Raw genomic sequence first — 21,084 nt, 5'->3', positions numbered from 1 at the left:
CAGTACAAGAACGTACAAATCAAACAATTGCATCCATCCATCAATTTTTTTTTCAGCCTCATTTTATATCTGTTCATGTATTTACAATGACAATGTGCATGCACGGCCTGCATAAGTATAGAGCACATACACTTTGCTATTGTAGAAAAGGCAACATCTGTGACGCTGTTTTACGACCAAAGTCAGGTGTGCAGTTTAGTATTACTTCTTTTAAAGGAATAGGCCACCGTTTTTCCATAATGAGATATGTTCTCACCTGAGCTTAGACGAGTTGATGCGTACCTGTCTGGTCTTTGTGCGTGCCCTCAGTCACGCAAAAAGACCAAAGATGTTGTTAGCATTTAGCGTCTCCTCCTCTCTTCAATGGGGCCAAACGGGGGGAAGTTAAAAGCGACCAAGCTCTTCCACGTTTTCCCTATTCAAATACAGTTACGAGAGCAGTAACACGATCCAAGTATAGTTACGCAAACATACATTTTGTGTCAAAGTGCTCCTAAGGTAACTAGACTTGGATCATGTAACTACTCACGCAACGGTACTTATTCCTTTGAGTTTGAATAAAGAAATATTAGTCAGCTCATCATATCCCCCGTTACTGATTATGGAAAGTTCACCAGTTAAAAATGAACCAGGAGCAAACCTTTTCTGATAAATAAGGGCCTTGTATGTATGTTATTACTTCAGTTTTACAACAAAATACAACACACATGGTGTAACACAACTGAATGTGTACAGGACTGTATTTTTTTCATAGTTTTATCATAAAAATGAGACATATCACAAAACAGCATGAGAATATAGTCCATTTCTCATCGGTTTAATCACATTGAATAGAAATAATTTGCAACTACCATGTATAATCAGTGTAAATCAGTTTCCCAGAGCTCAGTGTTACATGTGAATGACGAGTCCTTGGCGCTCAGACAGTGAACAGATTTTGGGCCCTTATCCACAAGTGTCTCACCAGTCACCATCCATATGTTTATTTCAATTTACTGTCACAGCTGAGCTCAAACACCCACACGTCAACCAAACCTCCAGGGAGGACCGACACACTGAGCTGAGTCCAGAAGGCAGTTTGACAGAATTGCAGTTTCATAGCTGCTCTTTTAGCTCTCCTTGTACAGTACTTTGTAAGTATCAGCTCTGCCAAAACGCAGATGAAAGATCAGACTAGTGATTTCCTATAGAACAGAGTTAACTAAACATTACTAAACATTTTGCCTAGTAATAACATGAGACTATAATGGTGCACAAGTCCAATAATATTTGTAACACCACCACTTGGGGGCACCAGAGCTGACACAGTCTCTGCAGTACTTTGTATTCATAACTCAGAAAGGCTCACTGCTTTGTGATTCAATTCCAATGCATTACTGATCACTGAAAACATATCAATCATTATAAAAAAGCCCTCTTCTTCTTTCCAACATGAGCGTCAGTGGTGTGTCTGTGGAGCAGCATGGCGTGTCCGGTCGATTGTTTACATTTGCCTACCTCATATTCATTATTACATGTGAGTACACTTTGTTAAGATGACAGAGGCAGTGGGCTTTCTCTGTAGCGCTCATCTCCAGCGAAACAAGGATCTGATAATTACAACAGCAGCAACACACAATGGGGTCGTGATGAAGAGGAACAAGGGGTTTGTTTGTTTTGCTCACAGGGACGTGCCGCTGGTGCTACGAGCTAATTACCCACGTTTGATCTCAAAGAATATCTTAATTAGCAGCCTTCAGATGTTTCGGGCCAAGTCTTCAAGAATCCTCTTCATCTGTAGATAGCATCAAGATATTACTGCACTAAATTTACATAACGCTAAATCTAAAACCCACGCAATAATATACATGGAGGACATACAAATCAAACTGAAAAAATACAATAAAATGCAGTGTTAGTATCTTTGGATAAGCTGTAGCCCAAAGCAGCTTACCCTCTATGTGTAATTGCAGCACACATACATACAGGCAAAATGGCAGAAAGATTTATCCCGATAACACAGCAGCAGTTTGGAAAGAAGTTTGTGGGTAGTGGTTTATGAAAACGTCTCGACCACAGGAACCACTTTCTGTATGCATGACTTACAAGCTGACGTATTGAGGGAATAAATGAAATCCCCAAATAAATAAAAGCCTCCCTTGTTTCCCGCAATACACAACAAATCACTAATCTAATGTGTTGGTAATTATGATCACCTCGGGCCACGTAACAACTCCTCTCAGTTTTCCGCCATCAGTCACAAACAAGGTCTGCTCCGCGCACACACTCAGCATCCTGTAGGTCTGCAGCAACACAAACAATGTGTGACACAAACTGAATGCCAACATCTTCATGTGAATCAATAGTTTATAAAGAAGGTGAAATGGGTACCTCGCCGACAGTGACCTGGGCTGACAAGAGGACAGAGGGGCAGTGAATGCAGCACACTTCATCCAGACGTGTCCCCACATTCTGAGAAGCACATTAATAAAAGAAAGGGTTTCTTGTGCTGTTTTGAAAAAGGCAGCACAATTTCAACTCAACCTGGGCTGCCTTAATCTCACTGTGTGTGCTCTTCCTCATTTGAAATCTCAACATTTATGTCTTATAAAACGTGTAATTATCAATAAACAATCATAGTTATCAGTAAACCCAATATTCCCCTTGAATATGTTTGCCCAATAACTGTGATTCAACATGTTTATGAAATAATACAGACAATTATGCTGTAATGCTTTCCACTTTTTGTGGTATGCCTCAATCTAATTCTCCAATTTGTTCATTCACAGTCACTGCGTATAATCTGTCTGTTTTCTGAATACATTTTATTCCAGTATCTGACAGACATTTACCTGGTCGTCCCTTAGGAACTGCAGCAGATCAGAGCGGAGCACATAGCCCAGTAAAACCTGTGACTCTTCAACACAACACAGACACAAGTCAGTTTTCAGTCTGATGGCGCAAACACATTCAGCCCATGATTGGCTCAGCTGGCTCATCCACTCGTCTGCTCCTTCCACTCTGCACAATTGCCGATTTTTCCCCCCCAAACGGTCATCATTTCTCCCATCAATTTTCTCTGAGGCAATGTAATAGTCTGCACAGGCTGGGCGTCTCTGTTAGGTCCATCAGCTGTCAAACAGGACCATATAGGACCCTGTCAGTGCCCCATTAGCCTGTTATTCTTTAGTGGGGAAAGAATAATGATGAGACGAAAGACGGTGTTTTTAAAGAGTCTTACCGTCATGTAATCTTCAGGGCCAATATCGACATGAATTTGATGATATGATTACTTATTTTTGGTTATGTTCCTTTTTGCTTCACATTTCTGACTTGTGCGTGACACTGCTTTATGCCGTATTGTGCTGTTGACAGATGACCTGGTCCGTTCCACTAAATTGCATTCAAACCTCTGTCGCTCAGCACTGTGGCATGTCTAATAGCATGAATGCGCAGTGATTGCCCTCACCGTCAGAGTGCACCACAGGGAGGTGAGCCTGAAAGCTGGCGCTGACAGTAGTCTGGACCTCCGCCTGTCCTGCCGACTTCTGGAGCGGCACTGACGGAGCCCTCAACAGCTGTCCGAGAGGGGTGAGCGCCAAACTGACACATGAAAACACAAGACAGAGCAGGCTGTGGAACAAGTGAGTGACAAGTGAGAGAAAGGTGTTTGTGTGGGGAAGGTGACAATAACAATAATCTCTTTACCTTTAGCTTTACCACAGCTGCCCAGGAGTTGACAAAAGCAAGTTAGCTGGGCAGCCAATCTGCGGCATCAGCACATGTAGCAGCTAACGCACTCACACACCACACTCATACTTGAGCAAGGTGGGAGAATAACATGTTATACTGTACTTTATTTATCTAAATTAAAGATCATTTAAAGGAACAGGCCACCGTTTTTCCATACTGAGATATGTTCTCACCTGAGCTTAGCTGAGTTGATGCGTATCTGTCTTTGTGCTTACGCTCAGTCACGCAAAACGACCAAAGATGTTGCTAGCATTTGGCCTCTCCCAGTATATTCCTATAGCTCCAAACGGGGTGAAGTTAGAAGCGACCACGCTCTTCCACAGGTACGCACAAAGACCAGACAGGTGCGTATTAATTCGTCTAAGCTCAGGTAAGAACATATCTCAGTATGGAGAAACGGTGGCCTGTTCCTTTAATGTATGATTCTGAAATGATTTTAAATGTTGTGTTTTTCCACCCAGTTTAGAGTCCAATATACAGAAGGTCAAGGTCTTAATCTTGATTTGGTGGTACTTGGTACTATTCCATGAGGTGAAACCTTGTTTGAGACTGATTTAATCCATAATAAGGATAATACATAACATTGAATGCAATAAAGTATTTCTAAATTGCAATTCATTCTACAATATCGAACATACAGCTTTGTGCATATAAGTTGTAGTAGAGTTTCGATGTACTGAACGGAAGAACGGCTCGACATCTGCCCATGAATGCTCTGTGTTTGCTGCTATTTATTTCCACTGCGATTTCCCCCACCCTCATTCAGAGCGGAGACGTGGCCTTTCACATAAAATAACTCTCTGTCCTTATTCTAAAGACGAACCCAGAGGGATTTCTGTATAAAGAGGATGAAATCCAATATGTGTCAGTGCAGTTCACTTGTAAAATGTCCCTATCCCCCTGTTCTTATAAAGAGCATGAGTGATGTTAGAGCTCCACCACAGCCCCACCAGAGCCCTCTGGGGAGGGGTCCACCTCTGCCCCGCATACAGCCTCATCACGCAGTGTGTCCAGCCTTTTAGGATCGTTTCATGCTGGCTTGTCCCCACTGGTGACAGCTGTGAGAAATGGTTTTACTGCCTCTGGACGATAAAAACCCATTCACACATGTGCACACACACATAGATGTTACTCACTGGACCACCATGGGAAGAAGAACAGAGCTGAGGGACGATCGATACAAGCTTTTATGGAGTATGGAGTGATAAAAGCTGCACGTCAAATATATTATAGACGGACAGCCAACATTCTCTCAAGGAGAGAAGTGCAGTTCATTGAAACAACAAAACAACAATCTAGTAATATATAAAATATATAAAAAAAGTATTTGGCCAAAATCCAATAGAATGTCTATGTGAAACTAACCAAATAGTTTTTTTCCCCACTGTATGTATATATATATATATATATATATATATAAAAAAAAAAAAAAAAGTGCAGCCATGATGAGTGCCTCTGTGCTGTCCTTTAGTCCGGCTCTGTCTAGCCATTGGTAGGATTTCTGTATATCCGCCACTTCAGTTATGTTTCGGTGGTACATGCCGTGTAGGGGCTTGTCCTCCCATGACGGGACCTCCAGCACCTCATCTTCTGTTCCCCATTGTCTGAGACATTCACTGAGCACGTCATCTGTCGGAGCCTTGTCCTTGATGTACTTATGGATCTTGGATGTTTCGTCCTGGATAATGGCTCTCACACTCACTAGTCCTCGGCCTCCTTCCTTACGGCTAGCGTACAGTCTCAGGGTGCTGGATTTGGGGTGGAACCCTCCGTGCATGGTTAGGAGCTTTCGCGTCTTAACATCTGTGGTCTGTATCTCATCCTTTGGCCAGCTTATTATTCCTGCAGGGTATCTGATTACTGGTAGGGCGTAGCTGTTTATTGCCCGGGACTTGTTCTTGCCATTGAGCTGGCTTCTTAGGACCTGCCTTACTCGTTGGAGGTATTTGGCCGTAGCCGCTTTCCTTGTCACCTCTTCGAGGTTGCCATTTGCTTGTGGGATTCCGAGGTACTTGTAACTGTCCTCAATGTCTGCTATTGTTCCTTCTGAGAGTGAGACCCCTTCTGTGTGGACTACCTTCCCTCTCTTAGTCACCATCCGACCACACTTCTCTAGTCCGAATGACATCCCAATGTCTGCACTGTATATCTGGGTGGTATGGATCAGTGAGTCGATGTCTCGCTCATTCTTAGCATACAGCTTGATGTCATCCATGTAGAGGAGGTGACTGATGGTGGCCCCGTTCCTGAGTCGGTATCCATAGCCAGTCTTGTTGATTATTTGGCTGAGGGGGTTCAGACCTATGCAGAACAGCAGTGGGGACAGGGCGTCTCCTTGGAATATGCCACATTTGATGGAGACTTGTGCAAGTGGCTTGCCATTGGCTTCAAGGGTGGTTTTCCACAACCTCATCGAGTTTGCAATGAAGGCTCTTAGAGTCCTGTTGATGTTGTATAGCTCCAGGCATTCAATGATCCAAGTATGTGGCATTGAGTCGTAGGCTTTCTTGTAATCAATCCAGGCAGTGCTCAGGTTAGTGTGTCGGGTTCTGCAGTCTCGAGCGACTGTTCTGTCTACCAGGAGCTGGTGTTTGGCACCTCTGGTATCTTTACCGATTCCCTTCTGAGCTGTGCTCATGTATTGATCCATGTGCTTACTTATCTTAGCCGCTATGGTGCCGGACATGAGCTTCCACGTTGTGGAGAGGCAGGTTATTGGCCGATAGTTGGATGGGACTGTACCCTTTGAGGGATCCTTCAGGATCAGGATTGTGCGCCCTTCGGTTAACCATTCAGGGTGATTCCCATCCCTCAGCAGCTGGTTCATTTGTGCTGCCAAGCGCTCATGGAGAGCCGTGAGTTTCTTAAGCCAGTAGGCGTGTATCATGTCAGGGCCTGGTGCTGTCCAATTTTTCATACCTGAGGCTCTTTCTTGGATGTCTGCCACTGTGATGGTAACTGGATTCTGTTCAGGGAGGTTGCTGTGGTCCTCTCTCAGAGCCACCAGCCACTGTGCATCACTGTTGTGTGCTGCCTCCTTCTCCCATATGCCTTTCCAGTACTGTTCAGTTTCCAGCCTTGGTGGGTCTGCTCTGTTATTGTTACCCTGCCACTGAGCGTACACTTTCGCTGGTTGAGTTGCGAAAGTGTACGCTCTTCGTTGTCTCTCGTGTACCTCTTTAGGCGGCTGGCCAAGGCTTGGAGCCTTTGTTTGGCAGTTTCCAATGCTTCAGGTATGGGCATCTGGCTGTACCTTTTGGGTACTTGCTTTTTCATTGCACCTTTCAAGTCAATTGACTCACTTCCCTCCGTGCTGCCTTGATGTTATCCTCCAGCCTTCTTTTCCATGGTGGGTATTTCATCTCATGGTTGCTCTTCCAAGTGTCTCTAGGATCACTGCTGCTGTGGAGTATATCAGCTCATTGGTTTCAGTGATGGTTGATGTAGGAATTGCTCTCAGAGCTGCATTCACATCTTCTAGGAGACTTTCTGACAGTACTTCTCTTAGCCTCTGTAATTGGCTTCGGGGTTGCCTGCCATGATCTTATTTTTCAGGTCAGTCGCTGCCTCGTTCAGCGTGATTGCGCTTATTGGGGCTTCGTACCCAATCTCCATTGGGAGGGCTGGTGTTAACTCCCCTCTGACCTGGTGTCCTGGCTCCCCGTTGCCGGAGCATTGGTGTTGTACCTCGTCAATCTCAAGTTGTGATAGCAGTTGCCGTTTGTGGATGTTGGAACACTGAGCTACTAGTTGTTTCGCCGTGAGTTTGGACTGTGGGTTTCGAAGTAACCATTTCTCCCACATCCTCTGCATGTAGCCCCTCTGGCTAGTGTTACTGGAGTAGTAGCATTCCATCAGGGCCCTGTTCTCGCATCTCTCCCATTTCCGCCTTGTTCCAGTAGCCCATTTTACATACAGGTGCTCTGGTTCCCCAGCACCTGACGCAGACCTTGTTTGGCCGGGCGACGTCTGAGCCGGCATGTCATTCATTTCATTGTCTCTCATCATTGTATGAGGTAGGCAGTAGCGTGAAGGGTCTTGCCTAAGGACCCACACTGGCAGCCCATTTCCCCAACGGGGATTCGAACCGGGGTCTACTGTGTGCAAGTCGGGTGACTTACCACTTGAGCTAGCCAGCCGCCCATATATATATATATATATATATATATATATGGGCGGCTGGCTAGCTCAGCTTTCATATATATATATGAAAGCTCCTATATGAAAGCTCCTAACCATGCACGGAGGGTTCCACCCCAAATCCAGCACTCTGAGACTGTACGCTAGCCGTAAGGAAGGAGGCCAAGGACTAGTGAGTGTGAGAGCCACTATCCAGGATGAAACATCCAAGATCCATAAGTACATCAAGGACAAGGCTCCGACAGATGACGTGCTCAGTGAATGTCTCAGACAATGGGGAACAGAAGATGAGGTGCTGGAGGTCCCGTCATGGGAGGACAAGCCCCTACACGGCATGTACCACCGAAACATAACTGAAGTGGCGGATATCAAGAAATCCAACCAATGGCTAGACAGAGCCGGACTAAAGGTCAGCACAGAGGCACTCATCATGGCTACACAGGAGCAGGCCTTGAGCACCAGAGCAATAGAGGCCCAGATCTATCACACCAGACAAGACCCCAGGTGTAGACTGTGCAAAGAGGCCAATGAGACAATCCAGCACATAACTGCAGGGTGTAAGATGCTGGCAGGGAAAGCTTACATGGAACACCAAAACCAAGTGGCTGGTATAGTGTACAGGAACATCTGTGCAGAGTATGGGCTGGAAACCCCAAGGTCAAAGTGGGAAACACCTCCAAAGGTGGTCGAGAATGACCGAGCCAAGATCCTGTGGGACTTCCAGATACAGACGGACAGATGGTAATGAACCAACCGGACATTGTGGTGGTGGACAAAAAGCAGAGGAAAGCCGTTGTGGTCGACATAGCAATACCAAGCGACTTCAACGTCAGGAAAAAGGAACACGAGAAACTAGAGAAATACCAGGGGCTCAGAGAAGAGCTTGAGAAAACCTGGAGGGTGAAGGCATCAGTGGTGCCCGTGGTCATTGGGGCACTCGGGGCAGTGACCCCCAAACTGGAGGAGTGGCTCCAGCAGATACCAGGAAATACATCTCGGTCCAGAAAAGTAGAACCCTCAAGCTTCCAGGCCTCTGGTAGAGGACCCGAGCTTGGAGGAAAAAGAGACCGCCCACGGAGGGTGAGTAAGAGTTTTTTTAGTTTGTTTTTTTATAAACAGTGCTTAATTTGATTCCCCGTTTGGGGGAACGCATTTGGGGGAACGCATTCCCTCAATTTTCAGTTTTTCAGGATAAAGGATCCGGGAAATATTTAGGAAGATCCGGCAAAGATTTGATCTGATATAATGTTGTTTAATGGGAGTGTTCCAGCAAATGTTTTGGCCTGTTCCCGGAATCCATCACATCATACCAAAAGTGTTCCTGAAACTGCTAATTTACAAATAAAAAAAGTGTAATCATAATCACCAGTCACAGCTTGACATTGGCTGAAGTGCAATCTACATATAGCTGTCAAACTAATCGCTGTGCCAATACCGTGGAGAGGCCTTCTTCAGTGAGGGCAGGTGGGGCAGTCTCTTGCTTATGGACAGGTTGTCATAAAAAGACGGCCGCAGTCTTGCCCGAGCTAAAACATTGGCTATCAGAGTAGAGACGAAGATGGGCCCAGCGTGAGAGAACTGTCCAGTCAGCTCCAGGGCCAGGAGGGCGGGCGACAGGCTGTGAGTGCATGCTCCTGAGAGGGCTGCAGCACCTGCATGACACAACACAATCTGTGGCATTCCTCTGGCATCATTACTCAACATATTTCATAGTTTAACAAATTACTTTTTAAAAGCTGCTATTGGTTCAAACTTGTTTTGCTGTGCTTATAACATATAGAAACATGTGGAATTCATCAGAGATAAGAATACATGGTTAAAATTATAATGAATATATTCCATGCAGGTGTTGTGAATGAATGGAGACCAAACTAAAGGCTTGTGAGTACCTGCCAGAGCGTAGCCTCCTGGGTTTACTGCCAACTGGTTTTGGCCGGATGTCACGTAGGCCAAAACCTCCCCAAGCAGACGTCCCATTGCTGCCCCTGTAACAACAACACAGAACACATTACAACCACCGTCTGAAACCCCCCTAGAACCCCCTCATATCTCAAATCTACTGCGTCTGCTCACCATAGATAAAGACGGGCATGAAGTAACCAGCGGGCACAGGCAGGGTACAGGCCAGCAGCAGCATCCACGTCTGCACAGACAGAGCAACATGCACAATCACCACCGAGCATATGTAGGCCTCAATGTCACTCATGGAAAGCCCTATATTTGTGTATTGCATTTACATTTATTTTTGAAGAAATTATACTTTATGAAGAAGTTGTAACACACGGTACTTTATACCTCTACTTGAGAAAAGTCAATACTTTACAATTCAGCCTTTTAACAAGCTATAATCCCCACCTTGTAACCAGAGAGATAGACAAAACTGAGGAAGTGCTTTCTAAAACACCCAGTAGAGATGACGATTTAGAAAAATACTATTAAAAACACGTCACCGTTCTCCCTTTCAAAATAAGTGTGTGTTTATGGTATCTTATCTGATGATTTCCTCTATCTGATTTTTACAGTCTATTAACACGGCACAAGCGCTGCTCATTTGCCTTTCTTATCAGCACCCCGCCATGGGAAACTGGCTCAACCCTATCAAACAGTCCGCGTTGTTGCAGGGAGGTATTATGCATGTAGATGGCATTATCTGTGCTCATGCATTAGGGACACGGGCCGCTATCTAGTGCAAAATGGGGAATAATAGGAGAGGTGGATTTTGCTTCGGATCAATAGCAGAAAGGAGCCCATTAGGCAGTGAAAGCTTTGGGGCAGCCCACATACGTACGTGCCATTTCAGCTCCAAAGGTTAAGCAGGTTTTAGCTGGCCCTTGCTATTGTTAAAAATGTCAATTATTTCAGGAATTTTTGCCAGTGTCTTGGTGCAGTGAGGCCATATGCAGAGTTTTTATGTGCTGTCAGAATGAAGGTAGGGGTGATGAAATGATGCCGGTACTTTGAGGAGAAGGAAGATGAGCAGTGCTACTGGGACATCCAGATCTGAAGAGGTCCACCCCATACAAGGTCCCGTCTCCAGCGCTGATGCATTCTGGGATGCAGACAGCCAAGACTCAAAGTGCAGGAGGGAGGTGAGTAGCTGCTTCATAGTGCACTGAAAAGCAGGACAGGTTATTGATTAAAACTTTGATACAGAAAAACAGGAAAACTAAACAGGTTTGCAGTGTGAGACCACAAGGGATGGCTATAGCTGTGTTGGTACAGTGGTCACCTGTTGATCTAAAGGGCGGTAGATCGATGCCAGTGCATACTGCCATTGGGCAAGACAATTCAGCCACCTATGGCTCAAGGGTATGTGTACACTGGTGTATGAATGAGTGCAAAATGAAGATAAGAGATAACATAACACTTTATTGATCTCACAATGGAGAAATAAAGCAGCTTTTAAGAACACTAGTTAGTCACTGTTTAGAATGGAGGACATGGCATCCATCCTCTGGGACAATCCAGACAAACAAGCATATATAAGAAGGTGCATATCTATTTGCATTCATGTGAGCTGTGTGGATATCTCTCCTATATAACTGTCGGTATGCTTTTTGAGTATACCATATGCTGCGGCTCAGATAGGAGGACTCTGCAGACAGATGCAAATGTAATTTCATGGCAAAACGAGCAGCAAAATTGTACCTTCAGTGAAGAAGTTCTGCGGGTGCTCAAGGAAATGACCTTCCGGCAGGAAGCATAAACAAAATAAATGAGTATTTATCTCATAGGATAGGCTACCTTATGCAGCTAAAAAGGCTGGTAGTGTAGCAAATCATAATAGTCATAGTCATAATAGTCTGAAAAAAGAGAGAGTGATACTGACCCCACGCAAAGGGAAATGATTAGGCTGAGTCAGTGAAATCAGATTAGTATTAAAATCTAAAGCCTAACTGTCTGTCCAATGTCAAGAGTGCACATCAAGGCACATACGCAGTTACTAATGCAGTCACTTGCAACAAGCAATAAGCCAGATTTTCATGTCAGTATTGGTGCATCGTCACTCAACAAATTACCACAGAGTGTGACTGGAAATGGCAATGACGGTGAAAAGCTGCATTTCCCAGGGACACAGCAGAATGCTTCTTCAGCTGTGATTTGTGGAACATTGGTGAAAATGAGAGTTCAGACGGAGGTCTGTATTTGGCATCAACTGTCAGACGTCGACAACTACAGGAGTCTAATAAGAGTTTAGTCAACTGTGACCACAGGACTAATTGGTCGACTCAACTCCAAATATACCAGCAGTCATGAATGTTACATTATTCTGCACAGTCTATTCAGACAAAAAAGTACTTTTGCAGTTATTATGCACAAGTATATATGTACATTAAAAAAAAAAATATTATAACATAAACATGATATTATAGTATGAATATATAATGAGTGATATAATAAATGATGTGATGTAAAGAAGTCTTTCAGCCAATGCCATGTCCAAACGTGCAGACGTTTACCTCGGAGGCCATGTACTGTCCTGCAGAATGAGGGAAAGTCACACAGGCCAGGAGGAATCCCACAGCAGCAGAGTACAGAGCCTTCCTACATGCACATCACACACAAGCAGAGACAATTTATTAATGAAAATAAAATTAAAATGCAGCTAACAGTTGTGTTATAGTCTGTGGTAAATTCCATTTATTGTCAATGAAACAAAAATGAAATAAATCAAATATAACTCTCGGTGTAGATGAAAGAGCAAAATAGATGTATAGCAAATAAATGAATACACAATAGGTACATAAATATTAATACAGAATAATCTAAATGGAGATGATTAAATACTTCCTGACCCACTGTAAATGAGTATACGTCTTACTCAATAATCACAGACCCCATTATATAGTTTTTATTCACTTAGCTGTCCTCACATACCCCTTTACCCCCCATTATGTGTCTCTGCAGCTTGTCAGCGTGTGACTCATCCCGGAGCTGTGTGTGTAGAGACAGGAGCGCTCACTCCGTCGTCAGCATCCTGACCCAGACAGGCTGAGTTCTGGCGCAGTGCAGGAGCCGGCGGTGGCAGCAGAGGAAGAGGCAGCTCACCCCTCCACACAGCAGTCTAACACAAAGCCACAGGAAGCCATTTACAATTCAACAACATGAAGGAAATACAGTGCCAAACCTCATTATCACTTAGCGCATTTTTTTTTCTTCATTGATTATGCAAATTGTGTAGAGGTAACCTCACCCGAGGACGGCGAAGAACAGAATCTCCAGTGGGTCGAAAGGTAACGTTGTGGGGAAGTTGGTTTTAAACAGAGTCTGCAGAGTCTCTGAGGACACACAAAAAAGATGGCAGTGGTCAAAACATAGCTGTCAACTTAAGCAAAAAGTCAGACTGAAAATATGAATTGGGTTGGACACTGTTTCAGAGGAATACATAGTGCCTGGGGTGTGCAATAGATGACTCATCCTCCATTTTTTTCTTATTAGCATGAGCCATACTCGCAGGCTAGTTAATCTAAATTGTGAAACAAGCAAACTCATCCCTGATTCCTGTGAAGAAATGTGAAGAAAAAAGAAACGCATTAGGACGGTTGTTTGGACCAGAAATAACAAATACAAATGCACAAGCTTTCATTGTTACAGAAGCCTCAGAAGTAGAGTATTTCAACAATAAAAGCTGCCATTGCCAGTAGAGTCCGGCTGTACTAAATGAAGCATCAGTGCAAATTCAGCCTGGAAGATCTACCTGCAGCCTTCATTATCCCATCATCCAATCACGGCCCCCTCTCGAGCCGCCCCTTTGAGTCAGCCAATCACTGCAGCTGCTCAACCTGCTTCAGCCATTCACTGGACAGGCTCCCCTTTTTAAGTTCCCCAGTCAATCACTCGGCCATTTCCAGCTGTTCTGCGACCCTCCTCCACCCCTCCTCCACCTGGCCTCTCCTCAGCTCTGCGCGTCGTGTCAACTAACCGTCCCGGGTCCTAAACCACCAGTGTCCGGGCTCCGGGGGAAGATTCTGGCCATCATCCATCATCGCCATGTATTCTGAGCCCCAATCATGATCCACGTTCAATAAAGCTTCATAACACATTCTGTCTCTGAGTCTTGACAGGTTGAACTATATTTAGCTAAGGCTTGTAAATATAAGGCGAAATAAACAACCAAATGAGGGAATATAATATGTCCGCCTACATGAGTTTTACTAATCTGAAACTGGAAATCTGTAGTGTATTTGCACATGGAGATAAAGCTAAATAATGGGCCAATTATTTACTCTGCTATTGTGACAGGGTGGGATTATAGGTGGTATAGCAACATTGACACAAACCCGAGACTCAGGCTCGAACTTAAAAATTTACAATGTTTGTTTCTGACTATGTCTCATTATCAGTAGTGCAGAGTTACCTTCCTCTCCACTCCACACCGCAAACAGCCGGAAGGTCAGAGCCCCACAGGCTGCAGCCACGAAACAGGGCAGGTAATGTTTGAGAGGAAAGAGAGAACATGCCACCTCGATGCTGAACAACACACCTGCACAAACAACACAGCAGGAGGCACATTATTCGGTTTAATTTATTCTCCATGGTCGAATAACATCTCATGGTATGATGACAATTTACTGAATAGTGTTTTTCTTTATCTCTTAATTTTACAATCAATCCTGAGTGTGACTGGGGACAAGTCTGGTCATTTATATGACTGACTATAGATGACTGAGAATAATAGAACCCCCATTTGCAACATTTTATCTTCAAAGTGTGCACTCAGATCAAGCGCAGCAAGCACAGCACACAGAACCCAAACCAAAACTGAATGTCCCTTTTCTAGTTAAAACAGAAGGGTTGATTTGATTTGCAAATTCCTTATAATATTGCTCAAACTGAAAGTAACAATATAGTTGTTCCATAAAAATCCTAAGTCAGTTAATTTTCTCCAGATTTACAAAAAAGCCACAGAAAAGTGTTGAAAAAGCAATGAATAAGCAAATACAAAAACTGAACAAAAAAGATACAAAAGGCAAAGAAAACAGTGAAGAAAAAAGTGAAGAAAACATGGCAAGAACACTTAAAAAATGTGACTAAAATGTTACAAAATGCAATGTAAGTTTGTAGATCTTCAAATGAGGCTGGCCTGGCCTATAGGCTGTAAGCTACCGTCAAGAAGCTTCTAGATTTGGGTAAAACTGAACTGGAGAAAATGCAATCGGTTAAGGCGCATGGATTAAAGATGTTAAAGCTTCAAATCACTAAAAAGTGAAAAGTGTCTTGCCCAAGGACAGCAGTATGCAGTGATGCGAGTGGGACATGAACTGACAAAGATGGTTGAATATAAGACTCCATCTGTTGTACATGAAGATCAATATAATCGTGTAATGTTGTTCGATAAAGGCTGCTCTGAGGCAGACAATGAAAGCAGCGCTCAATCTTTTTTTTTTTCATGTGGCCGACATCTAATAGAGAACACAGACTTTCTCAAAGAACTCCACACATCCCAATCCGAAAAGCCCAGATGCAGAAAGAGAAAGTTCCAAGTCCTGGAGTTTGAGAAGAAGAAAGTGCTCTGAAGTTCAAGGATCTGAGTGCACGATCAAAGAGGAGCAGAGAGGAGCGCTGAGGTTACGTATGCACCGACACTTAGAGGGGGACTGTACCACTGACAGGAGCTCCAAAACAACTGGCCACGCCCACCGCAGCCGACACCACCAGCATCTGATCACCGACATCAGTCTGGAAAACACATAAACCATGACATTTTCAAGCCAGATAATAAAACTGGTGCTTATTTTATCCAAACACTAGTAGTATGAGCTCCTGGCCAAGTACTGTTGAGTATGTGTGGAGAAATCAGCAAAGAATATAAAATCACTTAAATGTGGCTCTTTTGCACAAGATTAAGTTTAAAAATTAATTTTCAAAAAGTGAGAAGTCAAAATGTCACCAAATGTGGCAGGTGAATGATCCTCTGTAGCACTCTAAGCTTGTCAAACTTGTAAAGCACAATACATCCCCAAGCTAAACACATTTTGCACCTAATTATTTTTATTGATCATGTTTTCGATATTCTGGACACAAACATCACTTCCTCCTCTGTCTTCAAGGATTCTTACACTTGACTCCCTCAGACGCAGAAGTAAAATTGCTAAAATATATTTTCATACCATGATCCATATTCTCAGGTTGTCCCTCTGAGGTTCAAAAAGTGACAAAAAGTTGGGTGACTTCTGAAACTAACCTACAGCTGACAGGCCTTGCCGTCCTTCTGGCATATGAAGGCAAGCGTCATTTCAGCTCAAAGTGAGGGGCACTTCAAATCCCGAGGCCTCTTTCATTACTCAGTCTGTATGAGGGGATATGAAGAATGAAATATAAAAGAGGGATTTTTCTTTCTCTTAAGTCATCAATAGTGAAATATTTCCATCATATTGTTCTCTTTCCTGGCAGCGTTGAACACGGCCATTTGTCTGCTTGGCAGTTTGATCAACTGTGAGACGGCTGTCGTTGTGATTTCAAGCTATAACGAAAGTTGCTTCCACAGAAAACAATGACATAATAACACATAACGGCTCTGCAAGATGATAAACTATTTCTCTAATGGCGTTTTTTTCTCTCTCTCACACAAATAGCAAGCATTTGTTTTCAACCATCTGTTTTCTTACTATAAAACTAATTCTAATCATCCATGTTTTCTGGAATTGATCTTCCAAAACCCCACAGCTCCCCCCTTAGTTTGGTTACCTTGCTTTGGCACAGGCGGCTCAGATACGCTCCCATCATGGTGGACAGATGTACAAAGGGGCCCTGCGGTTTAGAGAGTAGTTACGTTATACACAGCGGTCTCCAACTCAGGGTGAATACAGAACACTGGTGGAGCAGGGGGGGTGCACACACCACTTTGCCCAGGAACACAGTGCTGCCCGCGGACAGTGTGCAGACCAGGCCCAGGCTCTTGGTGAACATGTTGGTGACGGACAAGTACTGTGGCAGTTCAAAGCCCGCCAGCAGAGTGCGCACTTCTGGGATTCCCGAGCCTGTGTGGGGCAGAGACAGATTAAACAAGGTCATTTCAAAGAAATCGAGGTCATATGGATATAAATATTAGCTACTATAAAATATAAGGACATTTGAAGCTTATCTCAATCTGACTGGATCTTTCTGTCAAATACTGCTCTTTCTGACGCAAAACAATTTCTCCGGCGAGGAAGATCTTAAGGTTTCTTGAAAGATTTTCTTTAAATGTCACAACAAAACTGTCTCACATGAGACCAAGGGTATTTCATATCTAAAGGATTAGGAATAGAGACTTGATGTGAACATTTCAGAGTTTTATTGATATTTAAGTAACATTTATATGAAAAGTGACATGACAGATCTTCAAAAATAGCATCTATGATCAAGAATGTTAAAGCAGATGAGGGACAAAGATAATCTATCAATATCTAGAATCAAAAGTGTTTCAAAAAACGTACGGCTGTAGCAGACAATAAAACATAAACTTGACAAATGTATGTCTGTATAGGTCAGTCTCACTTTACTATTGCCCTCGAGGTTTCGGATTTGACCTTAACACTGAGGTCAACCGAGGTCAGGCAGGTGGATATTTACAGCAGGTCAGGGCGAAACAATTTGATCTTTTCCTCAACAAGGCTCAACAAGCCAAAAAAAAAAAAAAAACAGCTGTGTAATCTAAAAATGATTGGAGTACACATTGTATCAGAAATGGAGCATGATTATTTTCCAAGTGTAAAATTGAATACAGGTACATGATATTAAAATTTAGTACCTAAAGTTTTTTAATGTATTGTTATTCCTTATATTTCTAGACTATTTACATTGTAGATTCTCGCCAAAGTCATTCCTTTATGAATACCACATATGGAATTATGTTTTAACTAAACAACAAAAAAGAAAAATATTCTTCAAAAGAGCCGCCTTACGATGTAGTCACCAGAAACTGTTTCAGGACTGTTGAAAATCTTTTTAGGGACAACTTTATGAAGCTCACTGAGTTTGTTCATATGCGCTCGAGTAACCTGGTTATTCGCCATATCCTGGTTATGACAATATTCCGGATATGATGTTTATATGCCTTGTCTGGCCTGCCAAACTACATACTTTTTCATAGATATTTCAAAGACATAGTCTGGGAGTAAGCATGATCTTGACGATTTCCTGGTGATTTTCCCGATTTTCCAAATGATTTAAAACAGACGAAAGAGCAGAAGAAAACAGTGTATCGGTCGCCGCGCCGCCATCTTCAATGTTTTGGAAGAGTGAGTGGTGGTGAGAGGTGACGGCTTCCGTCTCTTAGTGCGTGATTGGACCGATGTGGGTTAAATCGTGAAATGATTGGCTGCGAGCCGCCCCACGGTTCTTCTTTTGAACACAAAGGAGAAGTGTCTGGCAGGCCAGGCAATGAGAAACCAGGACACTCTTATCCCTGTTTACATGAGCAACTGCCATATCCTGGATATTTAGGCTCCAGAGAGGGGCGGAGCTAAAGAGAAATATGGTAAGCAGCTAAATACTTTAGCAATGTTGCTAACGCATGGCTTTTTCTGACATTTCTATACCACAGGGAAAAGAACTATCCAAAGAAGCACTTAAAACAGTAGAGCTCTTTCCCAGCTTCAGAGACAGACAGAGGTTACTTCAATGTTTTGTTGAAGATACAAAGATTTAAAAGCCCAGGTACCAGATAAAATGGCTGTAGGAAAGTTTTTGCTCCTGCCATATCTGTTTCAAAAATTTGCACATGCTCAGTACGTCAGCAATGGTGAAAAACCACAATACTGTGATTGATGGTACGGTATCCAAGAAAATGTGGGAATATCCCAGTGAGAATATCCGGGATACTTGAGTGCATGTAAACACACTCATCGAGAAAATACCAACAATAAAGGGTGAAAATTTTGAAAAATGTAAAACATATTTTGAGTTATTTCACCCTTTTTTGTTTCCGACATAACCCCATGTGTTTATTCATAGTTTAATGCCTTCAAGGAGGATCACACAATGTAAAGAGTGTTGAAAATAAGTGTTTCCAAACTTTTGACCGATACTGTACACTTAGATGTGCAGAACCTGAGTGTGACCCACCAGCAGAGAAGGGGCAGATGTGATGGGATAGCCAGGAGGCCACAGCACAGAGGCATGCTGGGTAAAGAGTCCAGCACAGGAACTGGAGGAGAACGCTGCCTTCAAGATTCAGGTATAGCAGTTGATGTGCTGCGTGAAACATGTCATAAATTTTATGTAATGATGGCCGTAACACGGGTTCTCATTTGTGAAGATGATTTCTTTGTTTTGTAGTATTTATTGTATTTACTTAGCATTTATTTCAATTTCTTAGAATGGGATCTTAGTAGCACATAGGTTGCTTTGTTACTGGCCCTTGTGACTGAATATTAAAATACACTGTATGAAAATACAGTAGAATCCATGTACATGAAAATACTCGCTCACATTCAAACATCTAACTGACGGTTCGTTGGTCAAACGTGAGGCAAATCCGTCTTTGAAATGACAGTGTTGGTACCTTTGATGATTTTGGCCACAGTCAGGTCCATGAGGACGCTGAGCAGAGCCGTCAAGGCGCCCAGGGCAGCATAGCAGTACCACTCCAGTCCACACGGGGTCTCCAAACACCTCTTCAGCTTTAACAAACATACTGCACAAACGCATAAGTTAAACATATATCTGCATGTATTAAAACAGTGTGTTTGATCCTCAACACATTCTTTCTACACCCTCTGGTAAAATGAAACCTGCTTAACCTTATGTGCCATTGTTACCCCTTGGTTGAGATCCATGTACAAATACAGTGTAAAGTTATTTTTAGCCCCTTGACTCATCCTTGACGTCCATTGAGAGAAATCGAGTGAAGGTCAGACTGCCTCTCGTTCTTGTATCCCCCACTGTGCCCCCTCTAGACGGGGGTCTACTGACTGAGAGGATCGATGGTCAAACCTTTGACTGTGGCTCTTGGGCCCCTACAGGACCTCGACATGTGAGAGAGCAGTGGGATATAAGCTGTCTCCACATCAGCTCCTCTGTGTGGGCAGGTGCTCTTCTCCACTGGGCAATGCTCCATCCTGTCGTCAGGCATCGAGAAGTCGTTCTACAGGTCGCACAAGAGGGAAAACAATGGTAAATGGTCACAAAGGTACAAAGGGTATAAGCGCTGTTTTCATTTTTAATGAAACTTTCATCTTTCTGGACTGTGAGTGTCAAAATCAAATAATAAAAATGTCATAGCCTATAAATATTAAACCACATAATAAGCAAATTGTACATGAGAGAGTAATCAAGCACAAAAGGGATCATACTGTGATGAACAGACTCTCCAACTATCATGACAGTTCTTCAGAGGAAAAGTACATTTGGAGATGAACAGGGAACATGGTGATAGAAGTGGAAGTAATGGAAGATGACGTGGAGCTCGAGGCAGAAGAGTGGTTCAGATGGAGGCAGGTGATTTTCTGCAGTGACAGAATAAAGCCAAAGAGGGGAACGAAAATTATCTTGTCGGAATATGATAATCATGTTGTTCCTAACAAGTGTTTTGACACAGCTGAAATTATTCCACACTCCTGGCATTTGCTTCGGTATTTTTTCATATTGCAGTCGACTAGTTTACCATCTTATCATTTTTGTCACCTTCATTTATGAAATGGTGGCGCAAATGGAAAGGATAACCACAGTCAACAGACTTGTTCTCAGTGAAGAGTTCAGATGTAGCAGTGGACTTACCCTGCAGGTGCGTGTGCTGCTGTTGTCAGAAGTCAGTCCTAATGGTCTGGTCTGTGTGATGTTAGTAGTGGAGCAGTCATGGTCCGGTGGTGACCTACATTAACTTTTAGGACAGAATGCCCTTCACGTGTCGTGTGCTACGGCAGGTGCCCTCTGGGAACTTGGTAAATGCTTCAGTGAACAGTGCCCCGAAAAATCTCAGTGGAGGAGATCATAAGCACAAGATGAACTGGGACAGGAAACAGATGAGAAGGATTAAAAAAACCAAAAAAAACGATATCTAGTATCTCTTCCCTGCTGACATTTCGCACTCTCTCTCCCCTCTGCAACAAAAGCATCAGCCTTAGCCTCCTCCTCACATAGAGGCAGGGGAGGTTCCAGAACAAAACTACCATACTCTGCTTCATTAAGCAATGTTTCATCAAGCAGTGTTTCTAAAACCTTCACTTATTTACATGAAACCCTTTCTAGCATGAATTCAAAGGACTTGACCGTTTTTCATATGTTTCT

General features: G+C 43.3%; 1 protein-coding gene across 1 annotated transcript; it reads right to left on the bottom strand.

Annotated features, from left to right (window-relative positions):
- Positions 1-846: 846 nt before the first annotated feature.
- On the bottom strand, positions 847-19,930 carry clcnk (chloride channel K; the record flags this gene model as incomplete). Its single annotated transcript, XM_079558420.1, has 19 exons — positions 847-1,774; positions 2,196-2,282; positions 2,371-2,451; positions 2,832-2,896; positions 3,449-3,582; positions 9,308-9,524; positions 9,762-9,857; positions 9,946-10,015; positions 10,829-10,984; positions 12,333-12,417; positions 12,836-12,937; positions 13,067-13,151; positions 14,231-14,356; positions 15,477-15,552; positions 16,561-16,623; positions 16,714-16,853; positions 18,922-19,050; positions 19,361-19,492; positions 19,771-19,930. The coding sequence occupies 19 exons, from the start codon at positions 19,928-19,930 to the stop codon at positions 1,736-1,738; spliced, it is 2,043 nt and encodes a 680-aa protein (XP_079414546.1). The 3' UTR covers positions 847-1,735.
- Positions 19,931-21,084: the final 1,154 nt, after the last annotated feature.

The sequence above is a fragment of the Gobius niger genome (genome assembly GCF_951799975.1).
Source record: "Gobius niger genome assembly, chromosome: 6".
In the NCBI taxonomy this organism is placed as follows: Eukaryota; Metazoa; Chordata; class Actinopteri; order Gobiiformes; family Gobiidae; genus Gobius; species Gobius niger.
The sequence above is the reverse complement of the archived record's forward strand: the minus strand, read 5'-3'. Positions and strand labels throughout refer to the sequence as shown.